Consider the following 16,643-nt stretch of genomic DNA (forward strand, 5'->3'; position numbering starts at 1 on the left):
AGAAACCCTAGTCGTCGTTGCCGTCGCCATGGACAAAAAAAAAAAAAATTATAACTAAAGGACTATATTTAAATTTGATATTTTGGTCTAAAGTTAATATTTGTAGATATCTGCCGGTTTTATTCTTTGATTTAAATTGTCATTTTGGTAATTATGTTATATCTATTTTATTTATAATTAATATATATATATAATTAATATATATATATATATATATATATGGGATAATTCAGATATCTATTCAGTTCTTGGTTTATATCGGTTCGGTTCGGTTCCGGTTTCGGTTCTTCTAATTCTCAAGTTTAGTCTCCATTCGGTTAGCTCATCAGTTTCCGGTCAGTTTCTTTTTTTTGGTTCGGTGCTTTCGGTTCAGCTATTTTACCCAGGACAAGTTTTGAGATATAGAAAACCAAATTCGCTAATACGACTAGTTTACGATATGGTTCAGTTTATGAATTGATTATTTTGGTTCGTTTTAACAAACTGAACACAGCTGGTAGCCGCATTTCATGAGGAGTTTACCTCTTAATTAAGAAAAATTTCTGATACCATATATGAATAGATTGACTATGTACCTAGCAACAATTGACAAGGGCTACTGTCACAAGGGAGAGTGTTCATAGATGAATAAAGGTTTCTTGGTTTCTCATATCTATTGCTTCACTTGCAAAGAATTCTCAATACGTTGAACGAGTTGGTTCGCTGGCAACGCACCCTCCTGCCAGAACACCAAAAGCAAACATGTCATGGAAAGTTAGGAATGTTTAAACAAACCAACTCTTTCTACTCTGGTTGGTGTTGAAAAACTTACGAAACGGTCCCAGAGTTTTCCATCTTTGAATAAGATGAATGTGGGTAAAGCCTCAATCTGGTATTTGTTAGCAAGACTTGGGTACTTCTCAGTATCAATTTTGACAACTGCAATCTTATCTTTCAGAGTTTCACTCACTTCATTAAGTATAGGTACCATAAGCTGACATGGACCACACCTGCCAAAAACAAAAACAAAAACACAACTCTGTAACCACCATATGAGAGAACCAAACATGAAACTTACAGAGACATATTGATATGTTAACAAATTGATTGGAACGGAACATAACTTACCATGTGGCATAGAAGTCTACTAGTAAAGGTTTGTCAGCGTTCTGCAACAAATCATCGAAAGAGTTGAAAGTTTGCTTCTTTGCTCTAACCTGCATCAAACCATCGCGCCACAAAGTTGGTCAATATGAACACTCTTACAGAAAAACAAAAGAAAAAAAACAGATGAACAAGTTTAGCCATACTTGTACTAGAATTAGAAGTAAACAACATTTACATCAGAACAATCCACTAACAGATATAATGACAAACACTTTCACAATGCTCATTGTCTAATTACAAATACTGATTCTTCCTTAAGATTACACAGAACATCTAACTAACACCATGAAGCTATTCATTCAGAATGTGTTGGAACCAAGTCTCTAATGTTGTATATTCTGACTAATACAACATTAAATTAAAGTATTACACTCTCCTTCTTTGTTTCAATTGGAATCAATCTCAGTGTTACATTATGTAAACTAAACATTACTGATTCTATCATTAGATATAAACAATGAATAATATGAAAACACACACAAACACCATGAAGCTACTGCTGGTTCATGGTTAAATCTTCAGAAACCAAAACATGAAGAACAAAATTGAATTCGTTCCGAAAATCACAGGACAGTTCTACAAGGAAATAGAAAGATAGATTCATCGATTCGAGTGAATGGAGAGCTCAGAGCGAGTGAAGGGAAGCGAGTCGACGACGACGAAGACGGTGATTGAACACTCTTGAACCGGCGAATCTGAGCAGGTAAGCGCAGAAATGAGAGAGAAGATAGCGTCGATGAAGGTGAAGCGGAGTTAGAAGATTCCGGTGAGAAACGAGGAGAGGCAAAGGCGGTGGGGAGAGAAATCGCCATTGAAGAAGGAGCTTCGGTGAAATTAGAGAAACTGTGACATTTTCGATTTGGATAACAAATCTGATTTGTAAGGAGAAAGTCAGAAGACGACGAGACAAATATATTTAGGGGTTCAGTTAACCGGTCGGATAAATAGGACTGAACCGATCAGTTTGCGGTTTGATCCGAAAATTGTTTTGTTCTCTCTATTAGAGTGACCTGATATTAGAGTGACCTGATGATCAGTTTGCAGTTTGATTTGAAAAATTGAACGGTTAATGGTTTTGTGCTCTAATAAGAGTGAACTGATCAGTTTGCGGTTTGATTCGATAAACTGAACGGTTATCCCGCTGCATTTACGGGCTGTTATAGTTGTCAGCGGTTGGTACCAATCATAAAAATCGTTTTATAATTCTTTCTCACAAGCGTTTGCGGTTGTGAGTAGGTCAAAAAAATATATATATATATTATCAAGTCCTTGTAACGTCTTCATCTCGGTTTAGTTCTGATACCACTTATAATGCTCCGACCGCCATCTTTTTTAGTGGGCTTCACGTTCACTTCTAGTCCGTGGGTCCATCCATATTTGACGGTCGGTTTGATACATCTAAGAGACTTTAAAGACTTGTTTACTGATCCTATAAATCACCATTATCTTTTCCTGTGTTTTTTTCTCACTTGCATAGTTCCGACAATCACTTCCTCGAAAGTCGCCCATACTAAAACTATTCCAGCATAAGCAACCTTAACTGTAGAGTTTTTTCAGAACATTTGACCAAAAACATAAGTGCACTATAGTGACATAGGTGGCCAACTCAATTCTTTCAAACCTCTCCGCAAACCTAGGTGTCACAATTCTTCATTTGCCAATACTCAGCGGAGATTTGGTCGGGTTTAGTTGGTAAGTTACTTGTATCTTGGCAATACTCAACGAACTGGGACGATCTGCTTAAGCTCCTCACGAATAAGTCTCTCATTAATTAATTAATGCCTTTTCTTGTTGAGATATGTTTTCCAACTCACAGTTCACTCAATTTGGAAAGAATGTAACAATAGCCGACATGGTTGTTTGCTAATATGGTTTGCATCAAGATAGTTTAAAAGGTTTAGCACACTTTATTTTTTGAGCAAGATTAACAATCTGCTGTGCTCGATGTAAAAATGTTTTTTTTTTTCAAATAAACTTTTACATTTTATTCAAAAAAAAAAAACATGAAAAAGTTAAAATTTAGTAAAGTAAACTTGGAACATACGAGCAAACAAGTGGGAAACAATATTTCATATTGGTATGAAGACTCACCAAGTTCCACTTCTTCGAAGGATCCATCCACTCCAAGGATACAAGCTACATTGCGAGAATTCTTCATTAAACCTTTTTTGTGCTTGTCTAAAACCACAACAATTTCTTCTCTTCGTCAACGAAGAAACTCGCAGTTGGAACCTGAAAGGCAGCGAGAAAGCTCACATTCACTGCCAAGCAGAACTTGCTGCTCCCGCACAGAACGTTAGGCTCAATCTTATTCATAATCCATATCTCCATTTGTTGTGTGTCCCAAAGCTTCATCCACACAGCAAGTTTCTCTTCTCTTACACTAGGTAGAGCCACAACATGATTATAAAGACGCTGAAACGGGAGAGGGATATGTTGTGCAAACCTCTCTCTTGTGAAATCAAAACACAATAAGAACACAGTACATGCTTCTAACAAGTCTGAAGCAATCTAGTACGTATTACCCTTGAGAGAGACACCAAGATTGTGATCTAACTGTACTCTTAAATACCAATTTTGAGAGATATCAAGAACCCTTTACGAACTAGAGTTAAAGTTGTAGTCAAAAAGAAAGGGAAAATTGAAGGCAACTACTCGCAAGATTTTGTAGTTGCGGCACAATTTGCTGATCTTCTCGTATCCGAGAGCATACAACATATTCTCTCTATGGTCATTATGTATGGTGATCCACTGGGTTTTCCCACGATACAAGTTCCAAACTACGAGCCTAGTCTTTCTTTCATAACGCACAACAATAAACCGTCGCAATGAAAGATTTGAAGTATATCGATTTGATTTGAACCGTCTAAGCTAATAACTTTGTTGGGATACAATCTAAGTCCCACATCCGAAGTTTGAAGGGACTATCATTAATATATAAAGGGTTAGGATCATTCCACTAATTGCCAATTGGTTTTAGTTGGAAACCCAAGATAAACCCAAATTTAACATGGTATTAGAGCCCAAGGTTCAAGTTTTGGTGGGAGACGTGGTCTTTGAAAGAGGTTTTGGTGGGAGGCGTGTGGTCTTTGGTTTGAAAGAGAGATTATTGGAATACAATTCAAGTCCCACATCAGAAGTTTGAAGGAGCCCGAGATAAACTCAAATTTAACAAACTTGACATTCATGCTTTATACGTGATTCAACGTTGTTGTGAAGATTGACACTTAGAGAAACCCTAAAATCCATCACCATTACCACGATAAACTCCCTTTTTCTTCCCGCTGCTACCTTTGCTTGAACAAGGTGCTTCTCTGAAAAGCTCAAATCGTTGGATAAAGTGTTCCACGTTTTGCAAGTTAATCAAATCTTCTAAGAGATGTCACCGAAACCCTATATAGGATCTCCTTCACCAGATCCTTTGGAAGAAACATCTTCGCCATCTTGTTTCGACTTTGAAGTCTCAAGATATTAATGTAACGCAAATAAGTTTAAGTTAAACCTTGTAAATCTCTTTTCTTTGTTCGGCAAAAAAAGAAAAAAAAAATCTTTAGGTTTTCTTCTGTCGTATTAATTACAAACGTTAATTTAATTTTTATACTATGATATTTGTTTATACAATTATTTTGGTATTGTAGCAACTTTTTCCTAATACACTTAAATTTAATTTAATGAAGAGACAGAGTCTTTTACACAGGAGGATGCGAGTGAAGAACGGCTGCTGTTAGGGGAGTGCAAGTGCCAAGTAGATGCTTCTTGGGAGGACAAAGATCATTTCACGGGACTGGGATTTGTCGTACACAGCTCCACGGTGCGGTTTGGTCTGAAATGTTTGAGGCGTTTCCTTTCGGTGTTACATGCGGAACTGGAGGCTCTGCTATGGGCGATGGAATCGGTACTTTAACAGGGTTTGGTTTCAGTTCATTTTGAAACAGATTGTGCGAGTATCCCAAAACTTATCGAGGAGTTTGATGAGTGGCCAAACTTTTCCACGGAATTAGATAATTTTTTTAGTTTTTGGGATAAGTTTTTTGTGTTTTCTATTTCGCATATTCCTAGAACTATAAACATCCGTGCTGACCGCCTTGCAAAGGGTGCTCGGGCATGAGGTACTCTGTTTTCCCATGTTAACTCCGTGGTTGGCGTTAGAAACCAACCTATTCGAACCTGAGTAATAAAAGTATGGTGTTTTTGAGGTCAAAAAAAAAAAAAAAAAGTCTCTGATCATTAAAAACCAAAATGCCAAGAAAGTAGTAGCACAAAATTTTTAATGACACTTGTAAACGATAAACAGAGAAAACAAGATTGTAGAAAAACGTGGAAATATAACTATCCTTCTTAGTTCAACTCTCTTTTAGCCGTCGCTTGTCAAAGTCAACGCCAGAATCACTATAGTAAGTGTTGTGATCACTGTCGCACACGCAAACACAGTCATTGTCCGGTTCGAGACGGCTTTACTCTGCTTCTTTTCCCCAGAGCTAACCTCCATGTCCTCAACAAGTCTCCTTACAGCTTCCATGTCCGAATCCTTTGCTGCGTGGATTAGCCTGTTCTGAATCTTCTCTAGTTGTGTCTGCTTCGTTTTCTTTTTGTCTGACCAGATGAAACCCGTCATTTTCCAGAGAAGGATGCCAACGTAAATCGCCACGATGCAGTCTACCGTGTAATGGTGGCGCTCTCGTATTTCTCTCTGCGCGCTGTGAGCCACGAACAACCATATCATTGCCGAAGAGAAACCTCCATAAGCCTCCTGTGTTGATAGATTTACGACAAGCGTTACATATGAAATCTGTCTAACAAAAAATACATTAGCCAACAAGTGAAAGAAAATGAATATACCGTCCAAGCCATAGCGGTTAAGACAGCTACAAGCATGTGACCACTATACAAGAGGTCATTACAACCACCTCCAGCTTTCTTTAGTAGAGCAAACCAAGAAGACCCTTCCGAGTAACTAGGCCTCAAGAACTCACTGAGGAAACTCATTGAGCCCCAATCAGCTCTGTAATCACCAATATATCTTCCTGGATCAGCTGTTAAAATGAAAACAGAACTAATCAATCAGTAACCAATAAAGGCCTAAGTAGTATAAGTAAAGCAAGACTATATGTTACCATAAGCTGCATCCCAATGGAGGAGCTTCCGTATAGCAGCAGGGTCATTAGCATAGGGCACATAATATTTCTGAGCCCAACGATGAGGCTGAGAAGGTACATTGTTAANAAAAAAGTCTCTGATCATTAAAAACCAAAATGCCAAGAAAGTAGTAGCACAAAATTTTTAATGACACTTGTAAACGATAAACAGAGAAAACAAGATTGTAGAAAAACGTGGAAATATAACTATCCTTCTTAGTTCAACTCTCTTTTAGCCGTCGCTTGTCAAAGTCAACGCCAGAATCACTATAGTAAGTGTTGTGATCACTGTCGCACACGCAAACACAGTCATTGTCCGGTTCGAGACGGCTTTACTCTGCTTCTTTTCCCCAGAGCTAACCTCCATGTCCTCAACAAGTCTCCTTACAGCTTCCATGTCCGAATCCTTTGCTGCGTGGATTAGCCTGTTCTGAATCTTCTCTAGTTGTGTCTGCTTCGTTTTCTTTTTGTCTGACCAGATGAAACCCGTCATTTTCCAGAGAAGGATACCGACATAAATCGCCACGATGCAATCTACCGTGTAATGGTGACGCTCTCGTATTTCCCTCTGCGCGCTGTGAGCCACGAACAACCATATCATTGCCGAAGAGAAACCTCCATAAGCCTCCTGTTGATAAATTTACCACAAACGTTACAAATAAAATCTGTCTAACAAAAAATACATTAGCCAACAAGTGAAGAAAATGAATATACCGTCCAAGCCATAGCGGTTAAGACAGCTACAAGCATGTGACCACTATACAAGAGGTCATTGCAACCACCTCCAGCTTTCTTTAGTAGAGCAAACCAAGAAGGCCCTTCAGAGTAACTAGGTCTCAAGAACTCACTGAGGAAGCTCATTGAACCCCAATCAGCTTTATAGTCACCAATGTATCTCCCTGGGTCAGCTGTTAAAATGAAAACAGAACTAATCAGTAACCAATAAAGGCCTAAGTGAAGCAAGACTAGATGTTACCATAAGCTGCATCCACATGGAGGAGCTTCCGTATAGCAGCGGGGTCATTAGCATAAGGGACATAATATTTCTGAGCCCAACGATGAGGCTGAGAAGGTACATTGTTAAACCGGGCTGAAGCACACCAAGGTCGAGCTGAAGGTAAGATAGTCGATACGAAAGTTATAGCTCTTAAAAGACGTCCCACTCCCATCGTAAACATGAATCTCGCACCTAATCCTAAACCTGGAGCTTTCACTGAGTCGAACACTACCGAGAAACCCAACATTACAAACAACATAAGAAAATGATGCAATCCAATGATATGAGCTCTCAAGATTTCCACAATTGTGTCGGGAAGGCTCTCGTTTAATGCAAGTAAGAACCATTGGCCTGTATCAGGAAGTGGAGGCGTATCCCTATCAAAGACAAAACCATTTTTATCAATACTCAAATCAAAAGATGCGAAGTAAAGAAGACTAAGAAGAGTTCAAGAATCAGATCAAAGTAGCTTAAAAATGTTAACTCTGTTCTAATTTAAAGTCAAAGACACAATCTTTGAACTAATTTGGAACAGATCTAAAATCTTTACCGGTGCCAATCTAAGCCAAGAACAGCAGTAACAGAGCGAACACAAAGAGCTTCAAAGAGAAGAGCACAGAGCATGAACACGATTGAACCAAGGAAAGGAATAGCTGCTCGTAGCTCTTTAGACCAGTGCTTGTAGAACAGAACACGAGTCACGACGGCGAGAGCAAGAACCGACCAAAGAACTGGCATAAGACGAGAATGCCAAACCGGTGACACGTAACGCATGTAATCGATTGCCACGTATGACATAGCGGCGATCCCAAGTCCACCTCCGGTCATCTGAGTGGCGGATGGTAGCCGCATCGTGCCGGATTTGGCGGTTGGAGGTCGAACACGGACAAAAGACATAATAAGGAAAGGTTTTGTCTGAAATTTGCAACAAACACGGGAATTTAATTAACTAAAGTCTTAAACTAATCATTTGTGTTTTGTTACAGTTAAACTAATAATTACTCCCTCCATTTTTTGTAACTTTATGAGAGAGGTTTTAATGTTATTATTACTCTATTTTTATTTACATGTAGTGATTATGTTTTAAATACCCGTTAATTAATACATTTTTTTCTCTTTTAGTAGGGATTTAACATGTTTTTTTTAAATTTTGTTTATGCTAATTTGTGGTTATAAACTTGGATATGAATGTTGGTATTTTTAATGTTACCATTTCATCAATCTACGGTTTTCTTATTACTAGATAAGGCCCCGCATAATGTGCAGGTATTAAAATCGTTGAAAAGAATAAATCTTAAATCCTAAACAATTTTTAAAAGATATAAAAGAAATTTATTTTTGAAGTAAATATATAAATAATTTTAGTTAGAAAAAAATCATATTTGCATTTACCTTCATACAATTATTTATATTTTTTGATTTTTAATATATTATAATAATTATTACAATAATCTAAAGCTAAATTATACTCCACCAAAATCATATTTGTATTTACCTTTATACACTTATTTATATTTTTATTATATTATAACAATTATTACAATAATCTAAAGCTAAATTATATCCCACCAAAACTTTCGCCAAATACTCATCATTACACATATTATTATTTTCAAATTTTAAAAACATTTCACAACTTATTACAAAATATTTTACATGCAAATAATTCATCAAAACAACATATAATGTAGTAACCACGTACAATTTTACTGTATGTTTCACCATTAAAATATGCTCTTAAACCCTAAATTATTATATTGTTAAAGTATGCTTTTTATCACCACCTATAAAATGTTTTTAAACAAATTAAACAAATTTTATGTTGCTTTGCAATATTATAATTGTTATAATTACTAAAATTGTTTTCTGACATAATTTCCTTAACCATGATTTTTTTTTACTCCAAAGATATTTTGGATGAACAACTGGTGAAAATTATCTACTCTATTACAATGATTTTATGACCAAGCTAATCAAAGTTGAGAAATTGAAAGAAAGTTAATATAGCATAAAAATAAAAATTTGAATATTATAATCATGATGGTATATATAAAGCCTTAGATAATTCAGATATACAAAAAATAAACTTTATAAACAATCCAAAACATGATATATGTCATAATCACGTTAAGGATCGATGCCTTAATTACTCCTCAGAAGTATCACATTGTACCAAAATTACTTAGAAATATGACCTTATCTCAATTATTCTTGAATCGTAAGTTTTCAACTTATTCTACCTGAATCAAAAGTTCTCATATATTTCTTTATATACTTGGATTTAAACGGTTTATGAACCAAATTTGATAGAAAACCACATAAATCAGGTTTGAAACAATTTTATAACGGTTTACCGTTCCAACTTCCCAAATTAAAAAATCGCTTCTCAATTACTCGGTCAAGCAGCTCTTGTGTCAGTCCCGAAATCATTGACATTATCCAGAAGATAAAATTCTAGATTTTGACTAAATACATCAACCACCGACAAATCTTTGAAACTTATAACGCTACTAACTGTAGATTTACTTTTGGAACCTCCATCAGTGTCTCCATCGTCAATTTGATAGAAAACCACATAAATCAGGTTTGAAACCAATTTTATAACGGTTTACCATTCCAACTTCCCAAATTAAAAAATCGCTTCTCAATTACTCGTTCAAGCAGCTCTTGTTTCAGTACCGGAATCATTGACATTATCCAGAAGATAAAATTCTAGATTTTGACCAAATACATCAACCACCGACAAATCTTTGAAACTTATAACGCTACTATATGTAGATTTACTTTTGGAACCTCCATCAGTGTCTCCATCGTCAATTAATTTAGCAAGCTTTATATACTTTGATTCCATTTCATTGCATCTGATAGCTTCCATTGAAGAACTCGCACGAATAAAAGACCCAAAATAGATTAGCAAAATTATATTAAAAAAATCAAAGATTAAAACTTTTTGATATAAACATATAAATTTTATGTAGATATAATGTTATTTTCTTAATTAGTTGTTCCTATTAAGTTTCAAAAATAATAATTCTTTTGACATAACTTTTGTTATTTTTTTAAGATTTGTTATTCACTATTTCTTGATTAATAATAATATACATGCTTAATGAATTATTTTTTTGTTTATACATGTCAAAAGCCAATTGAGAAAACACATAAAATATAATTAGCGTAGAATGGAAAATTATATTAGTTTTGTTAATTTTTCTTTTTGATTCAGGGAAATTTTTTTATAGATATAAAGATGTAAATTTTATGTAGATTTAATGTTATTATCTTAATTAGCTGTTTTAAATAATAATGTTTTATGTTACTATTTTAATTAGCTGTTTTACAAAATTAATAATTTTTTCACACATGTCAACGTATTAGAAGTATATTTGACACGTGTCACGATCTGGTGAGTTACTAACTTTGAGAACCAAACTTTATATAATAAGATATTCACACTATTGATGTTAGTGTATCAGTATTTTCCAAAATAACGATTTTATTTTTTATTTTTTATAACTTTAATAAAAATAATTAGCATAATATGATTATTACATTATTTTTTAATTTGAATCTAACAAAAACATACTAAAATATATTTAAATATATATATATATATAGTTGATTATAAATATTTAGAGAGAAATAACTAAAATATATATCTTTTAAAGACACAAATGTATATATAAATATATATAAGATTATAATTTGTTTTCTTGAAATTCCTATAATATTTTTATAGTTATATTTATAGTTATATTAACTGAAACTAATAATACTCAAAAAACTAATAAATGTATTTTTTGGTGAACCTTCTTGCATATTTTAGTAAATTTCATATCCTATCACATCTTTTGCAACTCTCATATTAATAATATTATTCATCTTTAAGGTACTAAATTTCATTTTATTGAAATTATTTACTTCTATTATATGTTGACACTTTTGTAATTTCCATAATATTATTAGTATTGTAATGAATAATAACAATTAGAAACATAATAAATATTAAAATATATTAATATGCATTTATTGCATTTTGTAACTCTCATATAGCTTATGTAACTTCTTATAGATATAAATTGATATAAGGATTAGTGCATTAACTATCCAATTAAATAATCAATTTATAATAGGCTTCTAACTCCAAATTTTTCTATAAAAAGAAAGATACACATCTCAATAACCCTCATATCTCAAATCTCACATAAGTTTGTAAATTCTATAAATTTTTGTATTCAACTAACATTATCTTAGTGTATTTCTCACAAATGGCACTCATTCCTCTCAAGATTATATTCATAAAAGATATCCTACAAAAATATCTTAACATTTTAGCAATGTCCTTTTAGTTATTATATATATATATATAAATATATATATATATATATATATATATATTTCATTGATCAATCTATATATATGAAGCTGGCTTTTCTCTCTTCTCCTTCTTCCGCCTCATCACTTCTTATTTTTATTTTTTACACATTAATCTACATTATTAAAGGAACATAAAATCTAAAGTTAATTCATAAATTAATTCACTCATTTGTAGTACTTTTATTATTCAAAATAATAATTTACAATAATATAAACCAAAAATGAAATGAAAAAAAATACAGCAAAGTAAAACATTAAAATAAAATATGAATAGAGATTACATAAATATAAAATTATAATTATATATTTCTATCATAACATATAAGAATTCTTTAATAGTGAAAAATACTAAGAAGAAATTTAAGAAAGCTATTTGTAGTAAACAATTTGTAGTAGAATTTTAGTTAAAATTTATATACTTATATTTATGGATAGATACACATATTTAAAAGTTACGAGTAATATTATGAGTTTGTAGATTTAGGAGAATCGAAATGAAAGAACACTATATAAAAACACAGTAGATTATACATATTTTAAAGTAGAAAAAATTATATAAAATAATTTTTCTTTTGTCAAACAGTTAAAATAAAATGTAATTTTTGATGTTATAATATGATGTTTATGGATAGAAACGAGTCCAATTATGAGATTCATTACTAGGAAGCAAAATTTACGTGTAGTACAACATTATCAAAGAAACTTCGCAACAAAGGGTGGATATATTCTTCAAAACTATTTTACGTCTATGTTAGTAAGTAATGTTCACTCAACCGATAAAAAAAAAGTATTGAAAAATGAAAAAGATGGGAAATAGTTATGAACTTATGATATGTCTTCATAATCAATATATTATAATTGAGATAATAGAATATTAAAAGAGAGTAGAAGCAAGAGATGACGAGTGTATACCGGAAAAGAAATAAAGAATTAATTGTGAAAAAGTAAAAGAAATAGATCAGTTATATATGTGACACTCCGGTTTCAGAGACTTGCGGAAAGTTTAAAAGAATTGATTTGGCCACCTATGTCACAAAAGTGCACTTATCTTTTCGGTCAAGAGTTCTGAGAAAACTCCAGAGTTAAGCGTGCTTGAGCTGGAGTAGTCCCAGGATGGGTGACCTTCGTGGAAGTAATTGTCGGAACTGTGCAAGTGAGGACAAAAAACAGGGAATGATCATGTGGTGATTTGTAGGGATGGTAACAAGTTTTTAAAACCTCCCGGACCTAGCAAACCGACCGTCGGATATGGATGGGCTCACGGGCCTAGTGAGAGGACGTGAGGCCCATTAAGGAAAGTGGGCCCATGGCTGAGATTGGATATGGGGCCCACTAAGAGGCGGCAGTCGGGGCGTTACAATATATCGCATAATTATAGATTTATATTTTTAATCTTGAATAATTATAATTAGATTCAACGGTTCATTATAGTCCCGCGCAACGTGCGGGTTATAAATCTAGTAGTTAATAAAAGAAAGAGACTTCTTCGCTATTCTATCAGCCATTTTAAAAAACTATGAATGTAAGATTAATAAGAAATTTTCAATGGCTGGTGATTTTGAATATAAGTCAAATATGAACTATGTTTGTTTTTTTTATAAATAAAAATGGATAAATCTCCGGACCTATGGAAGGGTCCAAAACTAGTTTTTTGGGAAAAGATATCCCACGGGTCCCCAAAGTTTGCAAATGGGTCGTAATCGTAATCAATATGCTGGAGAAAAATCCATCTATAGCCTAGATCAACATGGCTAATTTTCCACCAAGCTAGAACTACACCTCCTGATGGTTAATATGAACTATGTTACTCCCTAAATCATAATCTTCTTCAATGATTGGTGATTTGTTTAATTGTTATTATAAGTTGCATACACTAACAAACAACATAAAAACTTTCTTTCCAATAATAATGAAATCAAACTCGAAAAATTTATCTTTTAGTTATAATTTTCATTAATATTTTTGTATTTTGGTTTAATTAATAGTCTGCGGGCTGAACTGCATATCCACAAATATTAAGCGGGTTAGACTAGGATTTTGAGTTTTATGACTCTGGTTCGAAGCGGGCTGACCCATCAAAACCAAAAAAAGAGCCCGCTGCAGTTATGGTTAAAAATATGTGTGCCAACCCTAATTGACAGCTATCTCTATCTATATTAACATTTTTGAATTATATATTTATTATACTTTTTAAGTTATATTTATTTATGAAGTTAATCCCTAGAAAATTGCACAAAATAATAACTATATGGTAATTCAAATTCGAGTACTCAATTAATATGTCTATAATCGTTAAACCAAGTTTATTCCTAAAATATCTCTTCTAATATAATTTCTATTTTCCTAACTCAATTTTTGTTTATACTTACACAATGTTTACATTTAACATCATATTCCTAAATTGATATCTTGAATCAGGTATTATCCTTATAATATCTCCACTTCATTGCTATTTTTCTTTATCAATTAAAATCTTTCAGTCATTGCTTATAATAGTTATATATATATATATATATATATATATATATATATATATTTGACAACCAAACAATAATTAGAAAGTAACTCTAGGAGAGGTAGCCCAAACCAGAGAAAAAGAGTTTACAAAAGAAGTATGATAGAGAAGAGAACAGGAAGACTGAGCGAGGCAATCCACCCGCTGATTTGATGATCGAGGAATCTTTGACAGATAGAACAGAGGAAAGGAAGCCTGGAGAAGATGGAAATCGTCCGGAAGATTAGAGAAGGCTGACCAGTCGTCCGGAGCTTGAATCATCGCGATTAGTTCTGCATAGTCCATCTCAAATCTCTGACAAAAGCCTCCGATGACAAGAATACTCTCCAGGGCCCAAAGCAGGGCATCCAACTCCGAATGAAGCGGGGAAGGACTTCGTCTAAGGCATTTAGCGTCCAACAACAAAGTCCCAGCATCACCAATATAACACCACCACCCCAACCCGGAATTAGGGTATGTGGCTTTCCAGGAGCCATCATATTGACAATAGGGACCTTGACCCTGACTTCCCGGAGGATCCAAGAAATCTGGGATACTTAAACCAGAAGCCACTTCAATCTGAAACTGCGCCTCTTCCCATAATATTTTCTCACTGATAGCCTGATTAATTACCTCAGCTGACACAAGCTGCGTGGCTTGAAAAACTTTTTTGTTCCTATCTTTCCATATCGACCATAATATCCAAGGTAACTGAACGACATAATCTGGATCCTCTTACTTGGGTGTTCCTCTCCAATAATACAATCCAAATTTGAAAACACTGATGTAATTTAACTAAATTCTATAATTGTTCATTGAACCGAGCTTGGGCATTCGAATAGAGCATGGTTAATTGTCTCACGCGCAGACTCGCAACGTTTACACCATGTATCACACTGAACACCACGATCCGTCATTAGGAGAGAATAGTTTAAAGTATTATATAATGTGGTTATATGGTGGGATGAATTATAGACTTGACACGTTTGAATTAACATTAGTATAAATTTAAAATATCATTAACTTAATGTTAAAATACGGATTAAATCTTCATTTAATTATTTGGTCAACACTACAAATGTTAGAATATTAGACATATTAAATCAATGTAATTTAACTAAATTCGGTAAAACAATTAAATCATTAGCAAAATTGTTTTTTAATCAGATAATATCTTATAAATTACTTATTATGTATTTTATGATTTATACTAATTATGAACAATAAAAATACTACTTAACTAAATATAACAAACAAATCGAAGTTAAAATTTTATAATATAAAAAAATTGTCCCGTGGTGTACCACGGGTTAAAATATAGTATTTATACAAAGATTATGCCACTCGTTGTTTTCTCTCCAGGGTTCCTATCAAATTAGGTTTTTTTCTTGCTATTTGATTTCAGAAGCTTTTTTTTTCTTCATAATGTCTCTAGTAAAACAACTTCCACCGCAACCCAAATCCAAAAGGCAGAAGGGGTCATCCTCGTCGTCGCTGCCTTGCTTTGATGATTTTGGCAAGAGTTTACAACAACTGAGCTACGATACTGCGAGTCTTAAAAATCATCTATTACTACACAACTTTTAAAAATCAACAAAAAAGACAAAAAAAAAAGAAACAAACTGGCATACGATGAGAAGGAGAAGGAGAAGGAGAGGAAGAAGAAGAAGAATAAGAAGAAGAAGAAGAAGACGAAGAAGCTTCACCTAGTCCTTGACTTGGACCACACGCTTATCCAGTCGAAGGTTGTTCGAGACCTTCCTAGAGAGGAGAAGTATCTACTCGAAGAAGCTGAAACAAGGCTAGATCAATGGATATGCAGCTACGACAATTGCTGTGAATTTATGATAAAGCTACGACCTTTTGTTCATGAGTTTCTAATCTATTAGAAGCCAACAAGCGTTTCACCATGCACGTTTACACAATGAGCAGTTCCAGTTACGCTAAGACGGTGTTGAAGTTGATTGATCCGGATAAAGTATATTTTGGAGACCGAGTCATAACCAGAGATGCAAGTCCTTACATTAAGACACGTACACGTGTTAGGGCTTATAAGAGGAGAGTGGTAATTGTGGATGATACGGTTGAAGTTTGGCCTTAACATGAGAAAAACTTGTTAGATATCACCAAATACGTATATTTCGGAGACGCTGGTACTATGTGGGAATCATACGCAAAAGAGAAGAAAGACGAGAGTGGACGCGAAGGATCCTTGACGAATGTTCTAAAGTTCCTTAAAGATGTTCACAAAAGATTTGAAGAGGAGTTAGGTTCTAAAGATTTGAGGCTATTGATACATGATCCTTGCACACAACGTTGCTTCTGACAGGGAGTAAGTAGATTCAATCCAGAGTGCTGCACACTTGCACTTGCACTCGTAAAGCTACTTAGCAGGAAGATCATCTAATTATAGTTTAGTTTAACTTTTATAACAAGCTCTTAAACCTAGTTTTAGGTCGTTTTAGAAAGAGGATTTTTTTTTTTTTTTTTTTTTTTT

The 16,643-nt window shown here is 33.8% G+C and overlaps 3 protein-coding genes and 1 pseudogene across 3 annotated transcripts; 1 reads left to right on the forward strand and 3 right to left on the reverse strand.

Annotated features, from left to right (window-relative positions):
• Positions 530 to 2,028, reverse strand: LOC104757914 (thioredoxin Y2, chloroplastic). The gene is made up of 3 exons (XM_010480703.2): positions 1,108 to 2,028; positions 812 to 989; positions 530 to 718 (listed from the first exon to the last, which is right to left on the reverse strand). The coding sequence occupies exons 1-3, from the start codon at positions 1,200 to 1,202 to the stop codon at positions 653 to 655; spliced, it is 339 nt and encodes a 112-aa protein (XP_010479005.1). The 5' UTR covers positions 1,203 to 2,028; the 3' UTR covers positions 530 to 652.
• LOC104759763 lies at positions 5,401 to 6,387 on the reverse strand. The gene is made up of 3 exons (XM_010482649.1): positions 6,261 to 6,387; positions 5,986 to 6,179; positions 5,401 to 5,896 (listed from the first exon to the last, which is right to left on the reverse strand). Exons 1-3 carry the CDS (start codon positions 6,385 to 6,387, stop codon positions 5,501 to 5,503), a joined length of 717 nt encoding a protein of 238 aa, XP_010480951.1. The 3' UTR covers positions 5,401 to 5,500.
• LOC104757916 lies at positions 6,414 to 8,218 on the reverse strand. Its single transcript, XM_010480705.2, has 4 exons — positions 7,829 to 8,218; positions 7,258 to 7,655; positions 6,996 to 7,189; positions 6,414 to 6,909 (listed from the first exon to the last, which is right to left on the reverse strand). Exons 1-4 carry the CDS (start codon positions 8,173 to 8,175, stop codon positions 6,514 to 6,516), a joined length of 1,335 nt encoding a protein of 444 aa, XP_010479007.1. The 5' UTR covers positions 8,176 to 8,218; the 3' UTR covers positions 6,414 to 6,513.
• LOC109129942 lies at positions 15,826 to 16,472 on the forward strand (annotated as a pseudogene).

The sequence above is a fragment of the Camelina sativa genome, chromosome 17, assembly GCF_000633955.1.
Source record: "Camelina sativa cultivar DH55 chromosome 17, Cs, whole genome shotgun sequence".
NCBI classification, from domain to species: domain Eukaryota; kingdom Viridiplantae; phylum Streptophyta; class Magnoliopsida; order Brassicales; family Brassicaceae; genus Camelina; species Camelina sativa.

What these genes read in the sequence shown, in the direction of transcription:
- LOC104757914 (XM_010480703.2), bottom strand. Translation starts at nt 1,202, where the DNA reads ATGCAGGTTAGAGCAAAGAAGCAAACTTTCAACTCTTTCGATGATTTG. An exon ending in GTAGACTTCTATGCCACATG is followed by an intron (nt 990 to 1,107) that starts GTAAGTTATGTT and finishes TGTTTTTGGCAG; the next exon opens with GTGTGGTCCATGTCAGCTTA. An exon ending in GAAAACTCTGGGACCGTTTC is followed by an intron (nt 719 to 811) that starts GTAAGTTTTTCA and finishes GTGTTCTGGCAG; the next exon opens with GAGGGTGCGTTGCCAGCGAA.
- LOC104757916 (XM_010480705.2), bottom strand. Translation starts at nt 8,175, where the DNA reads ATGTCTTTTGTCCGTGTTCGACCTCCAACCGCCAAATCCGGCACGATG. An exon ending in CTTGGCTTAGATTGGCACCG is followed by an intron (nt 7,656 to 7,828) that starts GTAAAGATTTTA and finishes TGTCTTTGATAG; the next exon opens with GGATACGCCTCCACTTCCTG. An exon ending in TAACCGCTATGGCTTGGACG is followed by an intron (nt 6,910 to 6,995) that starts GTATATTCATTT and finishes ATTTATCAACAG; the next exon opens with GAGGCTTATGGAGGTTTCTC.